We start from the raw sequence: 26,594 nt of genomic DNA, 5'->3' as shown, positions 1-26,594 counted from the left end.
TTAGGCGAATGACATGCTCAGGTGTAAATAAAGATGTATTGTAATGAGTATCTTTCCTATGAGAAGGCCATCTTGTGCTGTTGAAGACTCACTGCTGCCCTTCCGAAACACCACTAGATCGACCAATTTGGTCCAGCTGTGGCCTGCATCACCTCAGGAGCACCTGACACCATGCCGCCTTCAACTATAGTCAGGCTTAGGGGCAAGGTGACAGGATAGAGTTAGTGCACTTGACTCTTCTCACAAACTCCATTGAAGAGGCTCCAGTGGCGCAATCGGTCAGCGCGTGGTACTTATAAGACAGTATTCAGCAGAGTGATGCCGAGGATGTGAGTTCGAGCCTCACCTGGAGCACGGAAGTTTTAACCTGAACGTCAGTCACAGGAGATACTCTGAACATGATGACACTCCACATGACTGACTTTCCGCATTCAGACGGGATTGTTGACGAAAACCAAACATATATCAGTGCTCATTGAGCACACCTCCGTTAATGATAAGCTTTAGGCGAATGACATGCTCAGGTGTAAATAAAGATGTATTGTAATGAGTATCTTTCCTATGAGAAGGCCATCTTGTGCTGTTGAAGACTCACTGCTGCCCTTCCGAAACACCACTAGATCGACCAATTTGGTCCAGCTGTGGCCTGCATCACCTCAGGAGCACCTGACACCATGCTGCCTTCAACTATAGTCAGGCTAAGGGTCAAGGTGACGGGATAGAGTTAGTGCACTTGACTCTTCTCACAAACTCCATTGAAGAGGCTCCAGTGGCGCAATCGGTCAGCGCGCGGTACTTATAAGACAGTATTCAGCAGAGTGATGCCGAGGATGTGAGTTCGAGCCTCACCTGGAGCACAGAAGTTTTAACCTGAACGTCAGTCACAGAGATACTCTGAACATGATGACACTCCACATGACTGACTTTCCGCATTCAGACGGGATTGTTGACGAAAACCAAACATATATCAGTCCACATGTGATGCTCATTACCCTCATTGAGCACACCTCCGTTAATGATAAGCTTTAGGCGAATGACATGCTCAGGTGTAAATAAAGATGTATTGTAATGAGTATCTTTCCTATGAGAAGGCCATCTTGTGCTGTTGAAGACTCACTGCTGCCCTTCCGAAACACCACTAGATCGACCAATTTGGTCCAGCTGTGGCCTGCATCACCTCAGGAGCACCTGACACCATGCCGCCTTCAACTATAGTCAGGCTTAGGGGCAAGGTGACAGGATAGAGTTAGTGCACTTGACTCTTCTCACAAACTCCATTGAAGAGGCTCCAGTGGCGCAATCGGTCAGCGCGCGGTACTTATAAGACAGTATTCAGCAGAGTGATGCCGAGGATGTGAGTTCGAGCCTCACCTGGAGCACAGAAGTTTTAACCTGAACGTCAGTCACAGAGATACTCTGAACATGATGACACTCCACATGACTGACTTTCCGCATTCAGACGGGATTGTTGACGAAAACCAAACATATATCGATGCTCATGACCCTCATTGAGCACACCTCCGTTAATGATAAGCTTTAGGCGAATGACATGCTCAGGTGTAAATAAAGATGTATTGTAATGAGTATCTTTCCTATGAGAAGGCCATCTTGTGCTGTTGAAGACTCACTGCTGCCCTTCCGAAACACCACTAGATCGACCAATTTGGTCCAGCTGTGGCCTGCATCACCTCAGGAGCACCTGACACCATGCCGCCTTCAACTATAGTCAGGCTTAGGGGCAAGGTGACAGGATAGAGTTAGTGCACTTGACTCTTCTCACAAACTCCATTGAAGAGGCTCCAGTGGCGCAATCGGTCAGCGCGCGGTACTTATAAGACAGTATTCAGCAGAGTGATGCCGAGGATGTGAGTTCGAGCCTCACCTGGAGCACAGAAGTTTTAACCTGAACGTCAGTCACAGAGATACTCTGAACATGATGACACTCCACATGACTGACTTTCCGCATTCAGACGGGATTGTTGACGAAAACCAAACATATATCGATGCTCATGACCCTCATTGAGCACACCTCCGTTAATGATAAGCTTTAGGCGAATGACATGCTCAGGTGTAAATAAAGATGTATTGTAATGAGTATCTTTCCTATGAGAAGGCCATCTTGTGCTGTTGAAGACTCACTGCTGCCCTTCCGAAACACCACTAGATCGACCAATTTGGTCCAGCTGTGGCCTGCATCACCTCAGCAGCACCTTACACCATGCCGCCTTCAACTATAGTCAGGCTAAGGGTCAAGGTGACGGGATAGAGTTAGTGCACTTGACTCTTCTCACAAACTCCATTGAAGAGGCTCCAGTGGCGCAATCGGTCAGCGCGCGGTACTTATAAGACAGTATTCAGCAGAGTGATGCCGAGGATGTGAGTTCGAGCCTCACCTGGAGCACAGAAGTTTTAACCTGAGCGTCAGTCACAGGAGATACTCTGAACATGATGACACTCCACATGACTGACTTTCCGCATTCAGACTTTGTCATTGTTGACGAAAACCAAACATATATCAGTGCACATGTGATGCTCATTACCCTCATTGAGCACACCTCCGTTAATGATAAGCTTTAGGCGAATGACATGCTCAGGTGTAAATAAAGATGTATTGTAATGAGTATCTTTCCTATGAGAAGGCCATCTTGTGCTGTTGAAGACTCACTGCTGCCCTTCCGAAACACCACTAGATCGACCAATTTGGTCCAGCTGTGGCCTGCATCACCTCAGGAGCACCTGACACCATGCCGCCCGCCTTCAACTATAGTCAGGCTTAGGGGCAAGGTGACAGGATAGAGTTAGTGCACTTGACTCTTCTCACAAACTCCATTGAAGAGGCTCCAGTGGCGCAATCGGTCAGCGCGCGGTACTTATAAGACAGTATTCAGCAGAGTGATGCCGAGGATGTGAGTTCGAGCCTCACCTGGAGCACAGAAGTTTTAACCTGAACGTCAGTCACAGAGATACTCTGAACATGATGACACTCCACATGACTGACTTTCCGCATTCAGACGGGATTGTTGACGAAAACCAAACATATATCGATGCTCATGACCCTCATTGAGCACACCTCCGTTAATGATAAGCTTTAGGCGAATGACATGCTCAGGTGTAAATAAAGATGTATTGTAATGAGTATCTTTCCTATGAGAAGGCCATCTTGTGCTGTTGAAGACTCACTGCTGCCCTTCCGAAACACCACTAGATCGACCAATTTGGTCCAGCTGTGGCCTGCATCACCTCAGCAGCACCTTACACCATGCCGCCTTCAACTATAGTCAGGCTAAGGGTCAAGGTGACGGGATAGAGTTAGTGCACTTGACTCTTCTCACAAACTCCATTGAAGAGGCTCCAGTGGCGCAATCGGTCAGCGCGCGGTACTTATAAGACAGTATTCAGCAGAGTGATGCCGAGGATGTGAGTTCGAGCCTCACCTGGAGCACAGAAGTTTTAACCTGAACGTCAGTCACAGAGATACTCTGAACATGATGACACTCCACATGACTGACTTTCCGCATTCAGACGGGATTGTTGACGAAAACCAAACATATATCGATGCTCATGACCCTCATTGAGCACACCTCCGTTAATGATAAGCTTTAGGCGAATGACATGCTCAGGTGTAAATAAAGATGTATTGTAATGAGTATCTTTCCTATGAGAAGGCCATCTTGTGCTGTTGAAGACTCACTGCTGCCCTTCCGAAACACCACTAGATCGACCAATTTGGTCCAGCTGTGGCCTGCATCACCTCAGCAGCACCTGACACCATGCCGCCTTCAACTATAGTCAGGCTAAGGGTCAAGGTGACGGGATAGAGTTAGTGCACTTGACTCTTCTCACAAACTCCATTGAAGAGGCTCCAGTGGCGCAATCGGTCAGCGCGCGGTACTTATAAGACAGTATTCAGCAGAGTGATGCCGAGGATGTGAGTTCGAGCCTCACCTGGAGCACAGAAGTTTTAACCTGAACGTCAGTCACAGAGATACTCTGAACATGATGACACTCCACATGACTGACTTTCCGCATTCAGACGGGATTGTTGACGAAAACCAAACATATATCGATGCTCATGACCCTCATTGAGCACACCTCCGTTAATGATAAGCTTTAGGCGAATGACATGCTCAGGTGTAAATAAAGATGTATTGTAATGAGTATCTTTCCTATGAGAAGGCCATCTTGTGCTGTTGAAGACTCACTGCTGCCCTTCCGAAACACCACTAGATCGACCAATTTGGTCCAGCTGTGGCCTGCATCACCTCAGGAGCACCTGACACCATGCTGCCTTCAACTATAGTCAGGCTAAGGGTCAAGGTGACGGGATAGAGTTAGTGCACTTGACTCTTCTCACAAACTCCATTGAAGAGGCTCCAGTGGCGCAATCGGTCAGCGCGCGGTACTTATAAGACAGTATTCAGCAGAGTGATGCCGAGGATGTGAGTTCGAGCCTCACCTGGAGCACAGAAGTTTTAACCTGAACGTCAGTCACAGAGATACTCTGAACATGATGACACTCCACATGACTGACTTTCCGCATTCAGACGGGATTGTTGACGAAAACCAAACATATATCAGTGCACATGTGTTGCTCATTACCCTCATTGAGCACACCTCCGTTAATGATAAGCTTTAGGCGAATGACATGCTCAGGTGTAAATAAAGATGTATTGTAATGAGTATCTTTCCTATGAGAAGGCCATCTTGTGCTGTTGAAGACTCACTGCTGCCCTTCCGAAACACCACTAGATCGACCAATTTGGTCCAGCTGTGGCCTGCATCACCTCAGGAGCACCTGACACCATGCCGCCTTCAACTATAGTCAGGCTTAGGGGCAAGGTGACAGGATAGAGTTAGTGCACTTGACTCTTCTCACAAACTCCATTGAAGAGGCTCCAGTGGCGCAATCGGTCAGCGCGTGGTACTTATAAGACAGTATTCAGCAGAGTGATGCCGAGGATGTGAGTTCGAGCCTCACCTGGAGCACGGAAGTTTTAACCTGAACGTCAGTCACAGGAGATACTCTGAACATGATGACACTCCACATGACTGACTTTCCGCATTCAGACGGGATTGTTGACGAAAACCAAACATATATCAGTGCTCATTGAGCACACCTCCGTTAATGATAAGCTTTAGGCGAATGACATGCTCAGGTGTAAATAAAGATGTATGTTTCATGTATTGTCGAGGCCGCCCAATATAAAGGTAAACTTAAATGTACACACCTGTGTGTTGATATATACAATTCGCTGCAATAAAAAAAACTTAACATATACTCGACAAAGGACATTGTGAGAAGAGTCAAGGTGCGGCTCTTTCCTATGAGAAGGCCATCTTGTGCTGTTGAAGACTCACTGCTGCCCTTCTGAAACACCACTAGATCGACCAATTTGGTCCAGCTGTGGCCTGCATCACCTCAGGAGCACCTGACACCATGCCGCCTTCAACTATAGTCAGGCTAAGGGTCAAGGTGACGGGATAGAGTTAGTGCACTTGACTCTTCTCACAAACTCCATTGAAGAGGCTCCAGTGGCGCAATCGGTCAGTGCGCGGTACTTATAAGACAGTATTCAGCAGAGTGATGCCGAGGATGTGAGTTCGAGCCTCACCTGGAGCACAGAAGTTTTAACCTGAACGTCAGTCACAGGAGATACTCTGAACATGATGACACTCCACATAACTGACTTTCCGCATTCAGACGGGATTGTTGACGAAAACCAAACATATATCAGTGCACATGTGATGCTCATTACCCTCATTGAGCACACCTCCGTTAATGATAAGCTTTAGGCGAATGACATGCTCAGGTGTAAATAAAGATGTATTGTAATGAGTATCTTTCCTATGAGAAGGCCATCTTGTGCTGTTGAAGACTCACTGCTGCCCTTCCGAAACACCACTAGATCGACCAATTTGGTCCAGTTGTGGCCTGCATCACCTCAGGAGCACCTGACACCATGCTGCCTTCAACTATAGTCAGGCTAAGGGTCAAGGTGACGGGATAGAGTTAGTGCACTTGACTCTTCTCACAAACTCCATTGAAGAGGCTCCAGTGGCGCAATCGGTCAGCGCGCGGTACTTATAAGACAGTATTCAGCAGAGTGATGCCGAGGATGTGAGTTCGAGCCTCACCTGGAGCACGGAAGTTTTAATCTGGACGTCAGTCACAGGAGATACTCTGAACGTGATGACACTCCACATGAATAATAGCTTTCACACTTTGTCATTGTTGAGAAAAACCAAACAGTCCCCCAGATGTCAGTTTACATGTGATGCTCATTACATTCATTGAACTGTGGGTAAAACTTAATGTTAAATGAAGGCAGGTGTAAATACAGATCTATATATATATATTAATGACGACAACAAAAAATGACCTACCCCAGCTTTAATGCTTGTATGTGAGGAGCTGTTCAGTGCATGATAACGTTTTGTTGTTCTTGTAGTGTGTGGCACCAGTGGCACAGTGAGCCGCAGGAAGGTGCTGAGGCTCTGTGTTCGTGCTTCACCTGACCAGCTCAGCAGCTTCACAATACACAACCCCACGGGAAAAGGAATGATTATTGTTTGTGTTGGCACTTCATATTAAAAATGGCCACTGAAAACTGCCTCATTTGCACTGGTCGGCTCACCAGCTTTTACAAAGATGGACAGATGTCTCGTTTATACTTCCGCTGAAACAGTTAAGCAGGAAGATCGCTTAACTCATCAGCGAGTAACAGCATCCCTCAGTTCTGTCTGTCTCTCTCTGTTCATTGAGGCCCTATGTGTGTGTGTGTGTGTGTGTGTGTGTGTGTGTGTGTGTGTAAGAAGACAACCCTGATTTTGAGAATCCTGACGCCATCTTGTGGTGTTGAAGCTGCACTTGTGCACAAAATTTCCATCAAATAAGGCTCCAGTGGCGCAATCGGTCAGCGCGCGGTACTTATATGACAGTTCACCGAGTAATGCCGAGGTTGTGAGTTCGAGCCTCACCTGGAGCACAGACGTTTTAATCTAAACTCTCCATCACAGGAGATCGTCTGTGGGAGATTATTATAGATTAATCATTCTGCTAAATCCACATTCATCAGCTCATCCTGTGAAACACCACCTAGACCTGCGACACTCCACTTTTCTGATGCAGGTTATTTAGAGAAGATGCTGACAACGACGGCAGACTAGTGGCTTTAAACATTCGGATTAAGCAGTTTGTTTATACGGGTAGATGTGGATTACAGTCTATCCGCTGTCTGTAATTACTGAACAAAGCTGGTCAGTTTTTGGCTTTTGATGGTTGCTTTCGCCTGTCATGTGTCTATGACCGTGTGCGCGTGTTGCTCTACAAACCCAATTATTTTGTTTGTGCTTTCCAGCTGGCAGGCGTAGGGGTGGGGGAGGCCTAGCGAGCATGGCTGAGCCGGGATGCAGGAACAGCAGCCTGCAGAGGAAAAAGCCGCCATGGCTCAAACTGGACATTCCCACCATCCGCCTGACACCGGACAACACGCCCACACTCACCCAGGTAAAAACAAGTCGGAACAGTAGCTCTGCATTTAGAGTAGTAGTTTAGACGAGTAGAGGAGACTGTGTGAGGAGGTGTAAATTTGAGTTTTTTGTGTTAAAAGTTAATTCTCAGACACTTTAGTTTGACATAACATCAAATCCACACAACTTGGCACAGAGGGCATCATCGATCTGTGTGTGTGTTTTGTCTGTGTGTTGCAGCCGGTAAGACGGCTGCGCAGTGTCAGCATGCCAGGCGAAAACCCTCAGATGTGCATCGCTGCCTTGGAAACTTCCAACAACTACCTCAGACCTCCTCTGGAGAGATTGCCTTCCTTCACACAGTCTATGAAGAGGTTAGACACACACACACACACACACACACACACACACACACTCTTCTTTCCTCTCTGCTCACTTCCTCTGGCTGCTAATTTCTTATGGCTTCAGCCTGTCCTATACTTTCTTCTCCACTAATAAATCTTTAACGAAACTAATTTAAGCTGCAGCCTCCTTTCTGAATTAACACAAATTAATCTTGCTCTCTTTTCTTCTCTCTTGTCCTCCTTTTTCTCTCATGTTGCTTTCTTCTTCCTTCGTTCTTTGGCTTCCCCCCCCACTGCCTCCCTGTCCTCCTCTCCACACACTGCAATGTGCATGAAGTGGGAAAAGGGTGCGCTTTGAGCGGGTCAACACAGTTCCCCCAAAGGGCCAGAGGGAGCCCAGGAGGGAGTCAACCGCCCGAAGGCGGTCCTGCATCCCCAAGATACTGACCCGACGGCGTTCATCTATACCCAAACAGATCATCAGGTACAGGACAAGGTGGAGCAGGGAGGGACAGAGCTGATGACAGCAGTTTAAAGGTGTCCGGTTTTGGCACTGAAGTTTCTATTTAAAACAGTATATTGGACGGCAATATTGACCAAATGCTTTGAGGCAGACTGAGTGCCGTGCCGGTCATTTAAACCCACAGTACTTTCATTTAAATTCTAGTAAAGAGCCAAAAGTTTCCAAAGAAATGAATGTGAGCTTTATTTTTGAGAATGTGTGTATGATAATATACAAGCAATACAAGCATACAATATACAAACAATCTAGAATAGTTTGATTTGATGGAAGGAATGGTGCACTCATAAGTAATAATTAATATTTCAGTATAACCATCATACTGCTTAAATAACATTGTAAATGTACTTAAGCACTTTGATGGCTTTATTGACTGAGTTTTGCACAAAAATCCCATTAGCCCCTCTTTGTGCCACAGATGTAAGGCCGTGAACAAAGTCTATGACACATAAGCTCTCACACACACACACACACACACACACACACACACACACACACACACACACACACAAACACGGTGTATCAGTATCAGTCCAGGTGGCACACAGGACCACATGGTTTGAGGCAAACAAAATAACACAATTACTCATACAGGCTATCTGTGCGCCTCACGCAGCATGTTGGCCACATCAAAGCGCTAAATTGAATGCAAATGTTTGAACACGGGGGCCAAGACTAAAACCTAGAAACACTGTGTTCAAAGGAGTGTCTTAATGTCTCAACTTTATCATGCCAAGGTTTACTAGCCGTGTGTGTGTGTGTGAGTGTGAGAGAGACACTGAATTAATGCGTTTCATGTTTATGAGAGAATTAATGGGATTTAGAGAAAGTTTGCGTGTGTGTGCGGAGGTTAGCGGAGGTACCTCGTCCTCAAAAGATTGCACAAATACCGGCTAAATCATTACTCTTCAAACATGGTATGTCAGTGGGCGATTTCCTGCAAACGTTTGCTTGTAGAGTAACTAGGACACCCTGATGTTTGTTGATCTGGCAGACAAGAGGAGAAAAAAGCTCTTTATGAGTAATTATCATTTTAAGGAGCCATTCATTTTCACAGTTAATCATTTATCTCAATCACACTGATGCTCGTAATGATAGGTGTTTAAACTTAAGCGTGTCCCTCGCTCCATTTGGCGTCTTTTAAGTGCTGACACAAATATATCGCTGCAAAGCAAAGGTGGGGTTCAAGCTAAACCCTTTGCGGTGCCGCTGCTCTGGCGTATGAGTGTGTATGTTTGGGTGTGTCATGTTCAGGCATGTCCCAGTGCCCTCCCTCCGTCTCTCCTCCCTCCTAGTATGTGTGATGTCCCGTCCTTCTTCTCTCTCCCTCCTTCTAATCTCCCATTTCCTGTGGAGTGCTGGTGTGGAACTGGTGTTTAGACACACTCCTGCGAAACAAGGCAGAGAAAAGAGAGAGGACGGCCTCACTGATAGTGATCGTTGGGGCTCTGAATGCAGGGGGGGGGGGAGGAGGAGGAAGGAAGTATTCAGCTTGACAAGGACCAGAGCCGCTGTCTTCTCTGCCCAGTAGGTCACATCCTTTTAACGCGAACCCTCGAGGAGGGATACTGGGAGGCCCGCCAGCCTACTGACACATTCGCACACTCTCTTGCACACACACAAGATATGTTGTGGTGTGCGCTGGGGACACAAGGTCTGACAATCCAAGATCCTCCTGCTCATCAGTGTGCTGAGTGAGGGAGTCCAGCTGGTGGAAGACTGGAAGTCCTCTTTAGGGCGCTCATCGTATAGGGATCAGATTCCCGTCTGACTGAGGAGATCAACGCAAGCTTTTCCTCTAACCTTTGATTGACCGGGAGCTCACTGATGCCAGGGATGGGGATGTTACCCAGAGTCTGGACATGTGGTGATCATCCTCTCTTTGCGTAACAGCGAGTGTTACAAGGTACTGCTGGCCTGAATATTAGGAAATCCCCTCATGGAACATTGTATGTGTGATCCCTGGAGGATCAGTTTGCGTTCAGCGGATCAGGGTTTAATGCGGGTCTAAGGGTAAGTGAGGACAGTATGTTAGGGATGCTGGCGATGGAGGATATGCAGCTCCACAGTCCCTGCCCCCCTCAGGTATGACCCAGACCCCAAACCCCTCCTGGAGCTCTCTGGACAGGTGAGTGTGCGGCGCTTTGAGGCACTTTGGCTTGTGGATGTAAATGTTGAACAAAGCCCCTGGTGATGTAATTAATTTATTGTGGAGGGATTAAGGTTATCTTAAAATAAAGTATACGATTTAGCTGAGACTGGCAGCTCATAATCTAATAGCTTTTAGTCTTATGTTTTAAGTTTTACTGAACTGTAATAACTGTGATGTCTTTTTTATGAGTCTGGAAGGTAGTATTTGGATAATTACGAATAGTTTGACATTTCAGGAATATGCTTATTTACTTGTTACCAAGAGTTAAATGAGAAGAATGACACCGCTGAAAATACCCTCAAAGTAAAAGTCCCGCATTTAAAATGTCGCCAAAGTAAAGCTACATGTTAGCATTCGCAGTATTAGCAGCAAAATGTACCTTAAATAATCACAAGCAGCCCTTGGCCCCTATCATTGCTACATTCTACTGTGTATTTCTGTATATGTTATAAGTAGTGTTGGAGCTGGTCAAGGTGGATGTCATTTTAACTACCTCATATATTGGTAGTGATAGGATAATAGATAAAAATGCATATTGTTTTGCATTCATTTTGTTGTGTTATACCTGAAACCGCAAAGTAATAGGAATTATAGCCATTAGGTAAATTAAGTTTGCCTCTGAAATTAAACTGGAGTTGAAGTATAAAGATGCGTTTGGAAGTTCATCAAATTTGTTTTTTAACGATAGTTCTTGAATAAATGTTGTTAGTAGCGTTCCACCATTGTCTAAAAACATACTACAGTGTTTCATTAAAATGATACAGATGGTATTGGGATTTATCGAATCCGAAAACTTAATAACTATCATCAACGTTCATATTTATCCTTATAAGTTTTGCCCCTTGGCCTTTTCCCCCTGATGAAATGAACGCTGTCTAAGCCTATAATTACGCTACAGTAGATTGCTGCTTGATTTACACCAGCCCTACCCTGAGGATATACAAGCTAATTGATGTGGCTTGACATTACATTTAATCTTTGATGGGTGACGGATTTGTGCTGTCGTCAGCCAGTCGTGAATTCTTTATTTATGGTTTTTGTGTGGGCGAATAAGACATGCACGCTTGTCGGTGCATGTGCGCACAAAGACAAATACCTGCTTATCTAAACAAACACACACAAACAAATGTCAGAGAGTTTGCGTCGCGTTTTACCGTCAGTAGTGGATGTTCAGTTCATCTTGATTGCTATCTGTATTTTACAAAGCTTCTATTTTCATATTTCTCTCCAGTCTGAGGCCCAGTCTGACTTCAATCTTTCTAAAACATTCCTCTCAGGGAGGACAACAATCAGGGCCGCGCCACCCCCTCCCTGCCCCTGTGCAGCCTTAAAAGGCTTCCCCAGCTGGCGTCTTTCTCGACGATGAGGGCTGAGTGTTTATTACAGAGTGTTCTGCTCTCCAAACAGTTTCCCCTATGTGGCCTCCCCCCTCTCCATCGGTTAAAAAGCAGCCTGTCACGCAGGCACTGTTTCACGAGGGGGGGGGGGGGGGGGGGACACATGAAATGAGAAACACACAAAACAGCCACAATCAGTTCATGAACTGCAGGACTGTCAGGCAACATCTGCTTCTTCAGCGCCGACTGAGCGGAAAGCAGTAGGTCGTGTGAGAATCAAGACAGCATTTTTCATTCAGGCTCTCTAAGCCGGACGGGCAGCGTCCATGTAATCAAACATGCACACGTACACAAAGAGAGAGAGAGAGAAAGATTGAGAGAAATGCTAAAAGGGAGCTGAATCAATGAGGATTTGTCCGTCTGATATGTTGCACAAGAGACCCTGGATTAATGATGGCGGCCCAAGTTGAACTTGATTTGTCATCCGATCACTCGACTGTCATCTACAATAAAGTTTAAGCTTGATTTGGTAAATCTGCCCCACGTAGTCCCCCAAGTAGCTCAAACTATTTTTTTATTAACCATATTAAACTGTGCATTTTGGCTATATATTTATAGTGTTCAAGGTTCCAAAGAAAAAGCGTAAGGTCTCACATCTAAAGATGCTCTGTCTCTTCATCGTTACAGACAAGAAGGCAATCAACAAATGAACCAATTAAGCCGTCAACTAATCCCCAACAACCAGCTGCAATCAATCAAGTAATCATCATATTGTTCTGCTAATCAGGAGGGATGTACGGCTCAATCTGTCGAAGAATACTTAGTGTGTGTGTGTGTGTGTGTGTGTGTGTGTGTGTGTGTGTGTGTGTCAGGATTCTCTGAAGGCGAAAACAGAAATTGTAGAAAAATATGAAAGTTCATCTCAGCCCGTTGTCATGATTTACAGAAGTAACTAGCGGCAGTGTTGTTGCCTTGGAGCAGTAAAATGGTACGACATTATTTTATTCTTTAATACCTGAATTGTATAAAAGAGCTCCAGTGAAAGTCAGAAGTTTGTTTAATTTCCCACGTGCCATTCCTACATCAGAATATTCACGTTTCACTCATTTGCTAACCACAATCCCTCCTCTCCCCAGGGGTACGGCTGACTGGTTTGGCGTGAGCAAAGACAGCGACAGCACCCAGCGATGGAGGAGGAAGAGCCTGCAGCACTGCAGCCACCTGTACGGGGGTCTGAAGCCGCAGGTGATGAGGGAGATGGAGCTACACAGCCAGGACAACATCTCCCTGGCCAGCACTGAGACCCCTCCTCCCCTCTACCTCCCACCCCACCACCACTATGGCATGCAGAGGGTAGGGCAGCGTAGGGCAGCGCCAGGGGCCCGCTAGAGGCACGGAGGACGAGATGGGACAATTATTCACCTTTTCTGCCTCACTCTTTCACTTTAAGTTTTTACGTCACATTAGATCTTCGGCGCTTGCTTTACCTCTTTGCTTTGCAATCTTGCCTTGGGTTCAGTTGATGGCTTTTTCACACATTAAGACATTTTTAGAGCGCAGATGTTTTTATATATTTAAATTCCCAAACAATAGGCATTAACAACTACTGTTGCACTGGTAGTATTAATAATGACTTCTGCAATCTGATTAAAGCAACTAGAAACTTTCATTTAGCGTCTTAAAAAAAGCTTCTTTCCATAACCTGGAACATCAATCTAACCCTAGTTTAGATGTGTGTTATCCCTGCTTTTCATTTTTACGTCGCTGTGTGTCTATTGTTGTTCGTGGCTTTTGACAATAGGAGTATAAAAAAAACACGCTGTGGTGAACCAACACAGTGTGTGTGTGTGTGCAGATCGTAGACCCCCTGGCTCGGGGCCGTGCCTTCCGCATGGTGGAAGAGGTGGACGGCTTCAGTGTCCCGCAAACTCCCATCACGCCGGGCACCGCCTCCCTCTGCTCCTTTTCCAGCTCCCGCTCCGCCCTCAACTGGTTGCCGCGACGACGCAAACGGGAGTCTGTCGCGGTCATGAGTCTCAAGGCCGCTGCAGCTTTGATGAAGGTGTTTGTTCATTCTTTCTTCATGCAGTAGTTTTGTCCCCGAATAGTCTGTGCTTTGCAAAATCTGTGCTTTGCACTTTTCAAAACTACCTTCAGCTCCTGTTGAAATGAAGATTACTTGTATTTTTCATGTGTATTTTTGCACATTGGGACCAACTATACCTGAGCAATACATACCGTTATAGGCAAACAGCAGTAGAGTACTTTCTTTAGTCTCAAACAGACCGTGAGATTGATCTCAGTAACAAGCCTCGCACAGTGAGGGTATCTGAGGGTTTCTGGGTCTCACTAACAGATGGTCCAGAACATCATTGCACTTCAGTCGATGTTATTGATAGCAATAATGTGTGTGTGGGTGTGATTCTGTGTCGTCAGGGCCGGACATTCGCTGACAGCACCGCCGGGCGACGTCGCCGGAGGAGTTTCATGCCCCCTAGTTTCCTTGAAGAGGACACCGTAGACTTCACTGATGATCTGGACACTTCCTTCTTCACCAGAGTGAGCAGCGGACACACTTCCACACAATGCCAGGATAACATTCAAATTAACAATAATTGCAAGTAATCATCCACACTTTTGCTTGAAGCAATCAATGAGGAGCCATTCTGGGTTTTTTGGAGGCAAAACACAATATATATTCTATTTTTTATGTATTGTCTCTTGCCGTTTTAGGACCCATTGCACTGACTTGGTTTTTATCTTTGCAGGACGGTCTGCAGGATGAGTTGTACAGCTATGCAGACGAAGTTTTCGAGACACCGTCGGAGGCCGACCTCAAAGAGCTGGATGAGAGCGAGCTCACAGGGAGTGCGCTGGATAAGAACGAACTGGAGAGGAGTCACCTCATGCTGTGGGTTTCTATTTTTACGGTTTTATTTACATGCACACATTACCTGTGGCATGCTGCAGGGGAGACAAACTCCACTTTTCCTCTTCCTCAATCCAGGCCCTTGGAGAGAGGATGGCGAAAGGCAAAAGATGGCTCTCTGGTCCAACCTAAGGCGCGTCTGAAACAGGAAGTGGTGAGCCTCGGCAGCAATCAGCAGCGGGGACAAAAGATCGTGGTTCCCGTTAAGAAGCTGTTTGCCAGAGAGAAGAGGCCCTACGGGCTCGGCATGGTCGGCCGTCTCACAAACCGGACGTACCGCAAACGCATTGACAGCTTCGTCAAGAGGCAGATTGAGGACATGGGCGATCACAGGTAAGACAGCTGGTTCCATCGTTCCGTGAGAGGATGACTGTCCTCTGATGTGAAATGAAATGGAGTTGTTGCCGATGTCACCAGATAATGGAGAGCCTGAACTGTCCTCCTGTCCTCCCATAGGCCTTTTTTCACTTACTGGATCACATGTGTCCATTTGCTCATCACTATTCTGGCTGTCACCATCTACGGCATTGCCCCTGTGGGCTTCTCACAACATGAAACCGTCGACTCTGTAAGGATATTTTACAGCGTTTATTATGATTCGATCGCTATACTGTCTGTGAATAAATGTCTTGAATTTCCACTGGAAATCTATGAATGAGCAATATTCATATGACGGTACTGGTTTTTCTTTCTTCTTTTTTCAAGGTGTTGAGAAACAAGGGAGTTTATGAAAACGTTAAGTTTGTGCAACAACAAAACTTCTGGGTGGGTCCAAGCTCAGTAAGTTTGTTTGTCTTCTTTTTTTCTGATTGCGCTTCGCTCAGCTCTTAAGTGTGGTGGTCGACATGGGAAAAGCTCCAGTCTATTAAGCTCAAATTCTTTAGATCTCTGATCCTGCCAGTGGTACTTAACATGGGGTGCTTTTGCAGTTTCAAGGGGCAGAGTAGCTCAAGATCCACAACATCACCGGGCTGTAATGTCACCCCTGCAGGAGGCGCTCATCCACCTGGGAGCCAAGTTTTCCCCGTGCATGCGTCAAGACGCAGAAATCCAGAAACTGATCCAGGAGAAGAGAGCGAGAGAGAGGGAGTCGGGCTGCTGCGTGAGGAACGATCGCTCCGGCTGCCTGCAGACGTTACAAGAGGAGTGTTCGGTCAGTGAAACCAAACACGGCCATTTCACTCATATTACATCATGTCACTCTGTCTATTGCATGTACTGGATTTAAGATGTACCAAATTGATTTAGAGATTGATTCAGATATAAAGTAAACAAACCTTTACAGGTGTGTAGTTGACATCAAAATTAAGGTCGAGTTCGAAGATGGGTGGGGTCCGAGCAAGGGGGGTGGAAGTAGGAGGGTAGAAAGAGGAAAAGGGGCCTTTGGTCCGATTTGGCGCCGTGGCTCATGTGATCCCATCACAAGATGGTCTCTGGTGTTAACAATGATTTTTCTCCCTCCGTCTGTCTGCTCGTCCTCTGCTGCAGAGCACCCTGGCAGTGTTTGTGAAGTGGCCTCAGCACCCCAGTGCTCCCTATCTGAATGGTACACTCCGCCAACATGGTGCAGTCTGCCATCAGGACCCCAGGTAACTCCACCAAAAGCCTTTATGATCCTCGTGTGTTCACGGAGTACACATTTAGTCACCGCTGTCGCAGGGGTCATTGTTCAGCCAGCTGACTGTCATGTAAATACAGAACAGAACACTGTTATTAATTCCTCTTTAACTTTTGCTCTTGATTTTGTAGAATTTGTCTGGAGCCAGCCTCAGTTTCACCTCACGAGTGGCCGGATGACATCTCCAGGTGGCCGGTGAGTCCATCTAAGTTCATCATTTCCTTGTTAGCCATTGTCTTAAGAGCAAAAGGGAGTAAAAATGTTTCACACACTGAGGTCTGAATGCAGAACTTTCTTCTACGCACACATGATGACTCGATGGCTAGATTTAATGTCTCCCGTGCTCGTGATCTGTAGGTTTGTACGCGGTACAACTCTGGGAATCACACCAACCTCCCCCACATTGACTGCACCATCACAGGCCGGCCCTGCTGCATCGGAACCAAAGGACGGTGAGGAGCAACATCACCGACCGCCACACGAGTACCACCAGCATACATTTTCTAAATCACCAGTAATTTAGTATTAAAGCTGCTGCATATGTGTCCGTATTAATTATCTTCAAAGTGGGCTATTTTCATGCTTAAATGTTAAATATTTAGGATTAGTAGTTCCTTAAAAACAGCGTCGCTTATTGACTCATCGCTCTCTTAAATGATATAGAAAATCTAAAGCATGTTGGACCTTTTTAACTAACTAGATCATGTTAACTTCAGAAGAATAGGACATGAGAACGCTGTGCGTAGAAAGTATAGTTTCATTGCAGGGTCAAAGCTGTTTTTGGATCAGATTCAATTGAAAATTAAAACACGGACGTATTCATCTACTTTTAACATCCTGAAAGTTGGTCATTTCTTTCTGCGAGTGATTGCTGATGAAGCTAATGTTTCATGTTGTAGATGTGAAATCACTTCAAGAGAGTATTGTGACTTCATGCACGGCTACTTCCACGAGGAGGCTACCCTCTGCTCACAGGTAGGACGAACAGATGTTCATTTTATATCCTCAGGTCAGTGTGACTGATCACCAACTCTACAACAGCTGCTATATTTGCTATGAGCAAAGGCTTTTACATCCCAGCCACGATATAAAAGGGTTTCTGATCTGCTACAGACATTTGAAACACATGCTCCAGGTGAGGCTCAAACTCACAACCTCGGCATTGCTCTGCAGGTTACTGTCTTATAAGTACCGCGCGCTGACCGATTGCGCCACTGGAGCCTATAAAATACGTGATTTGAAAGCAGTTTGGAGTTAATTCGACCCTCATGTTCCTCCACAGGGCAGCAATGGATCTTCGGGCTGACTGATGGCACTTTCAGTCCTGACTGTTCTTTTCACTCTCTCTTCCAGGTGGCGTGCATGGATGACGTGTGTGGTTTGTTGCCTTTCCTCAACCCGGAGATTCCAGACCAGTTCTCCCGACTCTGGCTGTCTCTCTTTCTTCATGCTGGGTAACTGAACTTTTAAATTTGTTTGCACATATCACAATAGGCCTCTGGATTCAAAGGTCAGAGGTGCTCTTTAATAGTGAAATAGAACTGCTTTATCAGTTAAACCAGTGAATTGTAAGATGTTGGTGGTTTTAGTCTGTCTCGTCTGTGTCTGTAGGATCCTACACTGCCTGGTGTCAGTGTTTTTCCAGATGACGTTGTTGAGGGACATTGAGAAGCTGGCTGGCTGGCTGAGGATCTCCATCATCTACGTGCTCAGCGGCATCACTGGCAACCTGGCCTCGGCCATCTTCCTGCCCTACAGGGCGGAGGTACAGTGTCTCCCTCACAACCTAATGTCAACAAGCTGCTGCATCTGAGACCACGTTGAGTTTAAAAAAGAAAAAGCTTTGTCAAAGACCTGTTTCCTCTCTCTCTCAGGTGGGTCCTGCAGGCAGCCAGTTTGGCATCCTGGCCTGTCTGTTTGTGGAGCTGCTTCAGAGCTGGCAGATCCTCGAGCGACCGTGGCGAGCTTTCGCCAAGCTGCTGGCCATCTCAGTCTTCTTCTTCTCCTTCGGTTTGCTTCCATGGATCGACAACTTTGCCCACATCTGCGGATTTGTCTCGGGATTCTTCCTGTCCTTCGCCTTCCTGCCGTACATCAGGTAGATGAAGAGAGATCTCAAAGAATTAGTCGGGGGGAAATGAATGGCACTGTTATATTTGTGCGGTAAAGATTAAGCTAGAGCCTGCAGCCGGTTAGCCTTTAGACTGGGAGCAGTAGGAAACAGCTAGCCTGGCTCCTTCCAAAGAAGGAACCATTAGTCTACGCTTCTATGAGTCTTGCCTGAGGTTTCAAAAGTCCTGGATGAGCTTGCCACTCTCTTAGTTAATGTTACTACATTTTGTTGTCTCAGTTATTTTACTTTGCGCAATGACAATGAAGGTGAATCTAATCAGATGTGTTTAATGTGACTTTTGACTCCATTCTGAGACGAATAACGCAGGTTTCTTCTCTTCAGCTTTGGGCAAACCGACATGTACCGGAAGCGGGTCCAGATCTGCGTCTTCCTGCTGGTCTTCCTCGGTCTGCTCTCCGCCCTGGCCGTCCTCTTCTACGTCTACCCTGTGAAGTGTGACTGGTGCGAGTTCCTGACCTGCATCCCGATCACAGACAAGTTCTGCGAGAAGTACGACCTGAACGCTCACCTCCTCTGAACATCAGCCCGAGAGGTAAATGTCAGCTGGACTGTTTCTGGATGTGCGCTGACGTTGGACGGGTCTCAACGTCTCTTAAGTGCTGGATGTTGATGAGGTTGAAAGCTGGATGTTGAGCTGCAGGTGCAACTTGCGACACTTCTCCTGGAATAACGAGCAGGCCTTTCAGGATGTCACGTGGATGTATTTGTTTCACTGCTTGGAAAGGTGCAGCAGACCCATCATGAACAAAGGCTATGCACGAAAGCCTTCACACGCATGGGAACAAGACTATCAGTGTGCAGTTGACTGAAAAGGACTAACGATTGATTCCATGTGTCGTTGATCTCTAGCTGGGCTAATCAATGACCAGTCACACTGGAAGAGAGCTACAAAGACAAGTATTTCCTGCCAAATTATTTACCTCTCTGGACTAAACAACACCACTTAGTGGCCAAAAGGAACAGTACAACTTGACACAGCTGCAAAGGATGAGCGGAGGATTTTTGTTTTGTACTTTTTTACTGATGCCCAAACAGTGTTGTCCATTTACTGGATGTGCTTCGATTTGAAACTTAGCCAAGAAATGAGACTATAAAAGGTGCCTTATAGACACAAAACCACACACATGATGTCTTTTTGTGCCACGTATCAGATTGTGTCAGCAGTCACACAATCTGACCAAACTATGACAAACTGATATATGTTTTTACTTCAGTATTTGGTGGCTGAATTGGCACTTGTTTTTTACCACACTGGAAACTTTAGTTTCCACCACAGCCTTTAACACATTTCAATCACGAATGGATTGTTGTTGTTTTTTTATACTCACCGTGTTACACCCCTAAATAACTCACTTGTGTGTTAATCTGCTCCATTGTGAATAGATGTTACTGAGGTGAATTTGTGTTTTTATTCAAGGTGGTGGCGTTTTAGCTACCTGACAATAAACACAACAAGATAAAGTGTCAAGCTCTTTTTTTTCATGACTCATTCAATTAAATTTAAACTTTTCTGCTCCAGGTGAGGCTCGAACTCACAACCTCGGCATCACTCTGCAGGATACTGTCTTATAAGTACCGCACGCTGACCGATTGCGCCACCGGAGCCTGCAAACCCACCGTCATCTGCCATAATGGAACCCTACAAAGCATCAGGTCAACATCTGTTCAGGAAGCAGAGACAGCAGCTGGGAGTCTTCCACATGTCAGGACCTGCTGCCGGGCACTTACGCAGTTTGCACCTGGATGCCAGTAGGCGTTGCTGTTGCTGTGACTAACGCAGGAGGTGGCATCAGTTCGTCACCAGTCATGGCAGCTGTTTTATTATATCGCTTTTTTGGTCAGTTACTGGTTGCCTAGTGTTGGGAGATAACAGCCATAGAGATGTCTGCCTTCTCTTTAATATATTGGAACTAGATGGCACTGGTCTCGTGGTGCTCAGAGCAGCAGAAGAATACATGTGAAAATATCACCAGCAATGTCTCTTTTACACAGATAACATGACCCGGTTAATCGAGATAATCCCCGCACCTTATTGTGAGCAGTTTAATGTAGGGACTCATTTTCTTCTACATAACTGCACCCACCAACCTTATCACAGCACAGAAAGAAGCGTGCATCTCCTCATGGACGAGAGAGGAAGGTCTTTGGATTGTCTTTAGTAACCGGGTCATTATTTCTGTAAAGAGACATTGCTGTTGATTTGAGAATCACAAGCCTAGAGCCATTTAGTCCCGTTATATCGGAGAGAAGGCAGAGATCTCTACGGCCGATATCTCCAACACAGATTGATAAATAGCACTCAAGGTAAGAGGAAAAATATACTTTTGATTTTGGGCTGAACTGTCCCTTTAATCTCTGTTAGAACATTATAACATAATTTTAACTCTCATGCTAATCCTTAGGAGGTTTGCTGAAATGTCAAATTAAGTCCTATTTAGAATGACTATACAACCATGTAAAATATGGAGGCACCGGTACCGTAACAGACACGCATCAAAAATTCAAACAGCAGTTGGTTACCTGAGCACTGAAATGCTGTCGGACCGTGTCGCGTGTCGCCTCCTGGGCTCCGTAGTTTTACCCAACAGTAGTTTATTAATTAAGAGTAACTCTCTGAAGAACACATCTGTTTACTGCGACAGACTGATAGTCACGATATTGCCATGAACTGGTAAGTCCTGATAACTACACTGCTTCTTCGAATGGCTAAATGACTCAAACAAAAAACAAAGACTACAGGCCCGGGCCTTCATGGTAGCCGCTGTCTTCATTAAAGAAAAGGTGTGCGTGTGTGCCCTTTTCAAGAAAGAGACTACCGTCTGTTGATGCTCACCTTCAAAGTGAAACAATGTCCTCTTTAAGCTCTCTGCCAAAATATCACATTGAAACCATGTATCCCACTGAACATACTTACTCATGTCATTCGGTTTACAGAACAGGTTACTTTGTATTATTCAGGAGATTAGGACCAAACTGTTTCTCATGCATTGGGAAAAATAGTCTGTTGATATAAACAAAAGTTACAAACTTATTGTCTCATAAAGAATAACTATAGAGCAGAACTTTATGTGAAGTATAACTTAAACAAAATACAAAGATCCCTATGTACAGAGTTATGCTCAGGAACATTACCATTCGCCCCGGAGAGATTTCATTTTTAATTTTTTTTGGTGTCTTATAAAACCATGAGGGTTGGACACGTTATGTGCATGACACCACAATAAAGATATCAATCTATCTTTTCTGCTGTAGCATTTGTAAGCACTGTGGACAGCAGTACCAACTACCGCTATTAAACATGCACAATGTGTGTCAAGAACCGCTGGCAATGTACATAACTGCGAATGTCACTCTGCCCCTGCCTCTCTTCCATGACCTGAGGATTCGGTTCAAACAAAGACATAAGAAAAAAGGAAGCAGGCTCGTTGTGTATCGTGGTTGCCCACTAGATGGCAACCCAGCACCAATAACTCTCAGGTTGGACACGACTGCTGCTGCTTGGCGGCATAAAGCTTGAATTACTGCGACACTGCTGGGCCTTTCTTTTGGGATCCGAGAGTCATTAATTCAAGCAGGAGGTTTATTAGCGTACAGAACTCTTGTCGGTGCTCCCTGTGCGCCGTGCCACCGCTCATTCTGCGCTTCTCTCCCTTTTTCTCTTTGTGCACAGGCACACACACACACACGTGCACGCACACATGATTGCTCTGGCATTCATTAAGTCTCGTCTGTAATTGAGTCTAGATAAGTCGGTACTTATGTTGGAGAGGAGCTCTGAGAGCACAAAGACAGACAATACTGATCTGCATGAAAGATACAACAGCAGAACTTATCTTATTTGCACTTAGTGCTGCATAAAGTTGTCATTTATTAATTGTCTAATGTCTTCAAAAGGCCATACTTGCCCCCTTCCTTCTACACGGGGAGGTCAGAGGTCAGACACACTCAAAATATTTAATGAGAATACAGTAATTAAAGAAACACTGCAGAGAGAGAGAGTGATGGAGACCTTTGCCACGGCCAGCCAGTGTTATCGATTGTCAAACCTATTTGACATTTTGCTCATGAGGTTATTTGAGGGCAGAGGGAATTTCTTTGCGGTGACCTTTTTTTTTATGAAGTCTTGTCAATCGTGTGTGCTGAAGCCTGCGCTGACATTTTACTGACCGAGGTGACAAATCAAGAAGAGAAACGATTTTTTTTTTCAGGAAAAGTTTGACATTGTGGGAAACACACTTATTGACTTTCTTTCGGAGAGTTCAATGAGAGGATCATCAATCTGCTCTGCTGTAACAGCCCAGTTTACCCCATCTATTTAAAGATTACCACTTACTTTGTAGGTTGAATGAGTACTAGATTAGATAAACTGATATACTAGCTTTACATTATAAGTTTGAATGTCATAGATTTTGCAAAAGTGAACTGCAGCCACTGAGCCGTGGCCTGTAAGGGCCCGCTGGGGACGATGTGTTTGACTCGGTCCTGTTGAGCCCTAAAGCCCCTCCCCTGCTACTGCTGCACACGCTATTGCTTTTTTATTCAAAGTGTATTAATATCGAATGTGTTGCGTCTCCAAATTGCACCAACTTCGACATTGCATGTCCTTGGGTGACCATCAATACACTAGCCAACGTCGGAGCAGCCACACAGCCCGTGTGAGCGGCGCACATTGGCTCTGTGAGATTCAAGATCTCGCCAGTGTTGCCGGATCAGATTGACAGTTTCCAGCCCAATCACAACTTAAAACTAGTCTAAATCTAAAAAACCTTAACCAGAAACATGTTAAATCTGTAAAACCATTACATGTGCAATATCAAACACCTCATTAGCATATACAAAGCTTAATATCTGCACCAAATAACCAAAGATGAAATGTTAGATGACAAAAATATAGCAACCTAGAGAGCAGTCAAACAACTGAATACACAAATTCCCATGTCAACGATGACAATGACTTCCAAGAACAATTTTTTTAATCTTTTAACAGTATATTCACATCATACCAGTAACATTACTACAGTTTCAATGTCTATATCTGTAGAATATGTCACAGACTTGAAAAAGTAAGTATGTACTTTTACTTATTACTCAACACTTCCTGTTTCCATTTCAAAATGAATGTTTTTCCTGTGGACAGAATCCTTTCATTGGTTAACGTAAGGCTTTTATTTTGAAATATTTGTACAGTGTTATGGAAAATGAGTTGCACAGCTCCATGCATTATTGAAGTACCGGCTTTTAACTGATGATTATTATTATTATTTACAAAGTGAGCACACGCTTCCTAACCCTCTTCTGTATAAATAACATTATGACACGCAAACTCTCGGTAAAGAAGGGCTGGCAGTAGCAGAGTTGTGGACACCACACACATGTAAGCCCCTGCAGTTAAACGAGGTAGCTGTCACGTGTTGCCCAGGCAGGCAGTGTGGCCCAGGTGTTACAAAAGCACTAATAGCAATTTTAGCATTTATTTGGAGTTGTGTGTCTGGCAACCTGATGAATGTAAGTGCAATATTCCCTCTCTGTAAGCTCTGTGTTTGGTCTCCACCAGCTCCAGATGGAAATGTCGTCCCGGTCCGTTCCAGCTGCTCGATCCGTTCTGCTCATGTGCGGGACCGCCTACCCAGAATGCCTGGGGGGGAAGACCCGGCCCTACTCTGCTCTACTCTGATTTCCAATATTGCCAATATTACAAAAAAAAAGAGGGATAATCAAAAATATTTTTGCTGAAAATGTTACAAGAGCAGTGAGAGTGAACCAAAACAGTAAACTTGCTACAATGCTCTGCACAGCTGAGAGAATCTGCACTCAGGTGATAATCCTCTGTGGGTTTTGTCACTTTGCCCCGACCCTTTCGCATCATCATCTGATATAGTAATATCACTCATAGCAGCGTTAAGCAAGATCTATATGTCATAGATTACACATACAGCACTATGTGATCTAATATTCTCTGGCGCCCTCCTCTTTTCTTTGTCACCATAAAAGCTGCTGGAGCAGTTAATAGTGACAAATTAATGACCCTGCCAACATACAGACCCTGACAAATCATCTCAGGACTTCTTATTCTGTCATCTACTGGGTGCTCGGCCTAATAGAGGCAGCACCCGAAGCCATTAGACCCCCTCCCCCCACTCACAGCCACCCCCATCCCCTGCAGCCTCCTCATAGGAAATTATCTCTCCCCTCCAATCCCACCTTCCACCCCCCTCCCACACACACACACACACACACACACACACACACACACTTGTCCCTTCTCCAATCTTATTCCATCCTGTCACGTCCTCCTTCTCCTCCTGTCTGTCATGCCTCCCAATTGCCATCACTCATTCATCATTTGGTTTTTCCAATCCCCTTTCCACATCCCCCCCCCCCCCCCCCCCCCCCCCCGACTCTCCATCACAGCTGCTATAGAGATGTTAATGTGACATGAAGAGGATGGTATCTACGAGCCATTGATCGGCATCAAACGAGACACACTTAGATACCCCACCGACCACCCCCTCATCCTCGTTCTCCTCAGCTCGTCTTTTAACAGATGTGTTGTTGTTGTTTTTTTGGAGACGGTTAAACTCATGTTTCCCATGTCAATTGCAGGCAAACACTAAAGCAGAGAGGGGTTCTGCAAAAGGGATGGATCATGGTCGATGGGTGGATGGATGGATGGATGGATGTATCTGCTGTGGTGTCTGCAGGGAAAGGCGACCCTGAAATGGGACCCTGACAGCTGGCCAACAGGTGGCCACTGACAGACCCTTCTCTCTTCATTGTGCCTGGAACAACCAAGACACACACACACACTAAATACACACACAAACTCCTCAGACTCAGCACCCAGGCCATCAGGTGAAGGAGGCCGACCCGAAGGGGGGAGGGGTGTTTGTGTGTAAAAGAGAGTGGGGGGGGGGGGGGGGGCAGGCCTAGCATGCACCTGTCTGATGATGATCCCACCTATGGCAGAGTTGATGGAGAGTAATGTTATAGGCCCACTGAAACCACATGGCCCCATTCACCACCTGGACTGACACTGACTGTGTGTGTGTGTGTGTGTGTGTGTGTGTGTGTGTGTGTGTGTGTGTGTGTGTGTGTGTGTGTGTGTGTGTGTGTGTGTGTTTCCATTGAAGTGTTTAAGGCATACTTATTTATTTCAGGTATTTAAGTAGTTGGTAAAACTTTTTACTGAATACTTTCACAATTTATTCTTCATATTCTGCACTCAAACATCCATCATTCTTACAGGTTCAGATATTACTGACCCCAAAAACATGGTTACATGGTGCGGATTATAAACAAAAAAATACAACACAATAATGGAAATTAAAACGATAGCAACCAAAGGGAATGAAGTGACGATACTTTTTGACTTATTCGGCTGCCATGACAGAATTTATTCAGACCTAATTGTCTGCGGGCCTTGTCTGACATTAAACAGCTATTATGGAGTTTGTCATACAGCAACACCAACATCAGGTTGCACGCAACTCTTTGGAGATTTGCGGCAACAGAGGGAGAGCCATGGGACATGTCTTATACAGTACAGTACAGTACAGACTTATTTCCTGAGTGCCCCCCTCCCTCCAAACAAACACATTTCTCTGTCATCTCCAGAGAACAATACTCTTCTTTCTTGCCATGTGTCCTCCAGCCGGCCCTAAAACCTGCTCTTATCCTTCACTGGCTCCCAGTCACTAATTACACACACATACACACACACACACACAACACACACACACACACAGGTGCACCTACACGCACACGACTCATTAGTGATCACTCTAACAATACTCTTCCTTCGATGTCCTCGCAGAACTCTCTGATGGTTAGTAATTCCCTCTTTCTCTCACTCTGTGCGCGCAATTTCCCCCCTTCCTCCCCCCGTCTGTGTGGGTTATGTCTCACTGGATTCATTTTATGGAATTGTTGTCTGATATTCACACAGAACATGTGTGACCCCGAAAGGACAGAGAAGAGAATGTAAAAACAACAACAACAAAAAAACACAAGGAGAGGAAAGCAAAAAAACACTGTCTCTGAGCAGGTGCCCCTAGTATGTTAAACTGAAATGCACTGAAACATGATGTGCA

General features: G+C 45.5%; 1 protein-coding gene and 15 non-coding genes across 25 annotated transcripts in view; 14 read left to right on the top strand and 2 right to left on the bottom strand.

Moving 5' to 3' along the window:
• The window catches only part of rhbdf1b (rhomboid 5 homolog 1b (Drosophila)), a 77,177-nt gene extending 57,205 nt beyond the window's left edge, over positions 1-19,972 (top strand). For 3 of the 10 annotated variants that reach the window (XM_076093326.1, XM_076093333.1, XM_076093332.1), the window contains 19 exons: positions 7,359-7,507; positions 7,711-7,844; positions 12,511-12,582; positions 12,960-13,176; positions 13,679-13,885; positions 14,260-14,382; positions 14,592-14,734; positions 14,831-15,085; positions 15,209-15,320; positions 15,458-15,532; positions 15,744-15,905; positions 16,241-16,341; positions 16,502-16,565; positions 16,728-16,822; positions 17,270-17,345; positions 17,724-17,824; positions 17,982-18,135; positions 18,245-18,468; positions 18,826-19,972. In XM_076093326.1, the coding sequence (XP_075949441.1) occupies positions 7,359-7,507; positions 7,711-7,844; positions 12,511-12,582; positions 12,960-13,176; positions 13,679-13,885; positions 14,260-14,382; positions 14,592-14,734; positions 14,831-15,085; positions 15,209-15,320; positions 15,458-15,532; positions 15,744-15,905; positions 16,241-16,341; positions 16,502-16,565; positions 16,728-16,822; positions 17,270-17,345; positions 17,724-17,824; positions 17,982-18,135; positions 18,245-18,468; positions 18,826-19,021 (2,660 nt within the window). In that variant the 3' untranslated portion in view covers positions 19,022-19,972. Of the gene's footprint in view, positions 1-7,358; positions 7,508-7,710; positions 7,845-11,994; positions 12,583-12,959; positions 13,177-13,678; positions 13,886-14,259; positions 14,383-14,591; positions 14,735-14,830; positions 15,086-15,208; positions 15,321-15,457; positions 15,533-15,743; positions 15,906-16,240; positions 16,342-16,501; positions 16,566-16,727; positions 16,823-17,269; positions 17,346-17,723; positions 17,825-17,981; positions 18,136-18,244; positions 18,469-18,825 lie in introns of those variants that run through there. The other 7 variants (XM_076093327.1, XM_076093324.1, XM_076093328.1 and 4 more) reach the window with 7 other exon arrangements.
• On the top strand, positions 261-354 carry trnai-uau (transfer RNA isoleucine (anticodon UAU)). The gene is made up of 2 exons: positions 261-298; positions 319-354. It is a non-coding gene; the product is annotated as a tRNA-Ile (tRNA).
• On the top strand, positions 764-857 carry trnai-uau (transfer RNA isoleucine (anticodon UAU)). Its single transcript has 2 exons — positions 764-801; positions 822-857. It is a non-coding gene; the product is annotated as a tRNA-Ile (tRNA).
• trnai-uau (transfer RNA isoleucine (anticodon UAU)) lies at positions 1,286-1,379 on the top strand. Its single transcript has 2 exons — positions 1,286-1,323; positions 1,344-1,379. It is a non-coding gene; the product is annotated as a tRNA-Ile (tRNA).
• Positions 1,797-1,890, top strand: trnai-uau (transfer RNA isoleucine (anticodon UAU)). Its single transcript has 2 exons — positions 1,797-1,834; positions 1,855-1,890. It is a non-coding gene; the product is annotated as a tRNA-Ile (tRNA).
• On the top strand, positions 2,308-2,401 carry trnai-uau (transfer RNA isoleucine (anticodon UAU)). The gene is made up of 2 exons: positions 2,308-2,345; positions 2,366-2,401. It is a non-coding gene; the product is annotated as a tRNA-Ile (tRNA).
• trnai-uau (transfer RNA isoleucine (anticodon UAU)) lies at positions 2,838-2,931 on the top strand. Its single transcript has 2 exons — positions 2,838-2,875; positions 2,896-2,931. It is a non-coding gene; the product is annotated as a tRNA-Ile (tRNA).
• trnai-uau (transfer RNA isoleucine (anticodon UAU)) lies at positions 3,349-3,442 on the top strand. The gene is made up of 2 exons: positions 3,349-3,386; positions 3,407-3,442. It is a non-coding gene; the product is annotated as a tRNA-Ile (tRNA).
• trnai-uau (transfer RNA isoleucine (anticodon UAU)) lies at positions 3,860-3,953 on the top strand. Its single transcript has 2 exons — positions 3,860-3,897; positions 3,918-3,953. It is a non-coding gene; the product is annotated as a tRNA-Ile (tRNA).
• Positions 4,371-4,464, top strand: trnai-uau (transfer RNA isoleucine (anticodon UAU)). Its single transcript has 2 exons — positions 4,371-4,408; positions 4,429-4,464. It is a non-coding gene; the product is annotated as a tRNA-Ile (tRNA).
• trnai-uau (transfer RNA isoleucine (anticodon UAU)) lies at positions 4,893-4,986 on the top strand. Its single transcript has 2 exons — positions 4,893-4,930; positions 4,951-4,986. It is a non-coding gene; the product is annotated as a tRNA-Ile (tRNA).
• Positions 5,527-5,620, top strand: trnai-uau (transfer RNA isoleucine (anticodon UAU)). The gene is made up of 2 exons: positions 5,527-5,564; positions 5,585-5,620. It is a non-coding gene; the product is annotated as a tRNA-Ile (tRNA).
• On the top strand, positions 6,050-6,143 carry trnai-uau (transfer RNA isoleucine (anticodon UAU)). Its single transcript has 2 exons — positions 6,050-6,087; positions 6,108-6,143. It is a non-coding gene; the product is annotated as a tRNA-Ile (tRNA).
• Positions 6,896-6,986, top strand: trnai-uau (transfer RNA isoleucine (anticodon UAU)). The gene is given in 2 exon segments: positions 6,896-6,933; positions 6,951-6,986. It is a non-coding gene; the product is annotated as a tRNA-Ile (tRNA).
• Positions 17,498-17,591, bottom strand: trnai-uau (transfer RNA isoleucine (anticodon UAU)). The gene is made up of 2 exons: positions 17,554-17,591; positions 17,498-17,533 (listed from the first exon to the last, which is right to left on the bottom strand). It is a non-coding gene; the product is annotated as a tRNA-Ile (tRNA).
• Positions 19,973-20,015: 43 nt separating the features above from the next.
• On the bottom strand, positions 20,016-20,109 carry trnai-uau (transfer RNA isoleucine (anticodon UAU)). The gene is made up of 2 exons: positions 20,072-20,109; positions 20,016-20,051 (listed from the first exon to the last, which is right to left on the bottom strand). It is a non-coding gene; the product is annotated as a tRNA-Ile (tRNA).
• Between the last annotated feature and the right edge of the window lie 6,485 nt (positions 20,110-26,594).

Source organism: Anarhichas minor, unplaced genomic scaffold (genome assembly GCF_050575085.1).
Source record: "Anarhichas minor isolate MPS153535 unplaced genomic scaffold, ASM5057508v1 ptg000017l, whole genome shotgun sequence".
Lineage (NCBI taxonomy): Eukaryota > Metazoa > Chordata > Actinopteri > Perciformes > Anarhichadidae > Anarhichas > Anarhichas minor.
The sequence above is the reverse complement of the archived record's forward strand: the minus strand, read 5'-3'. Positions and strand labels throughout refer to the sequence as shown.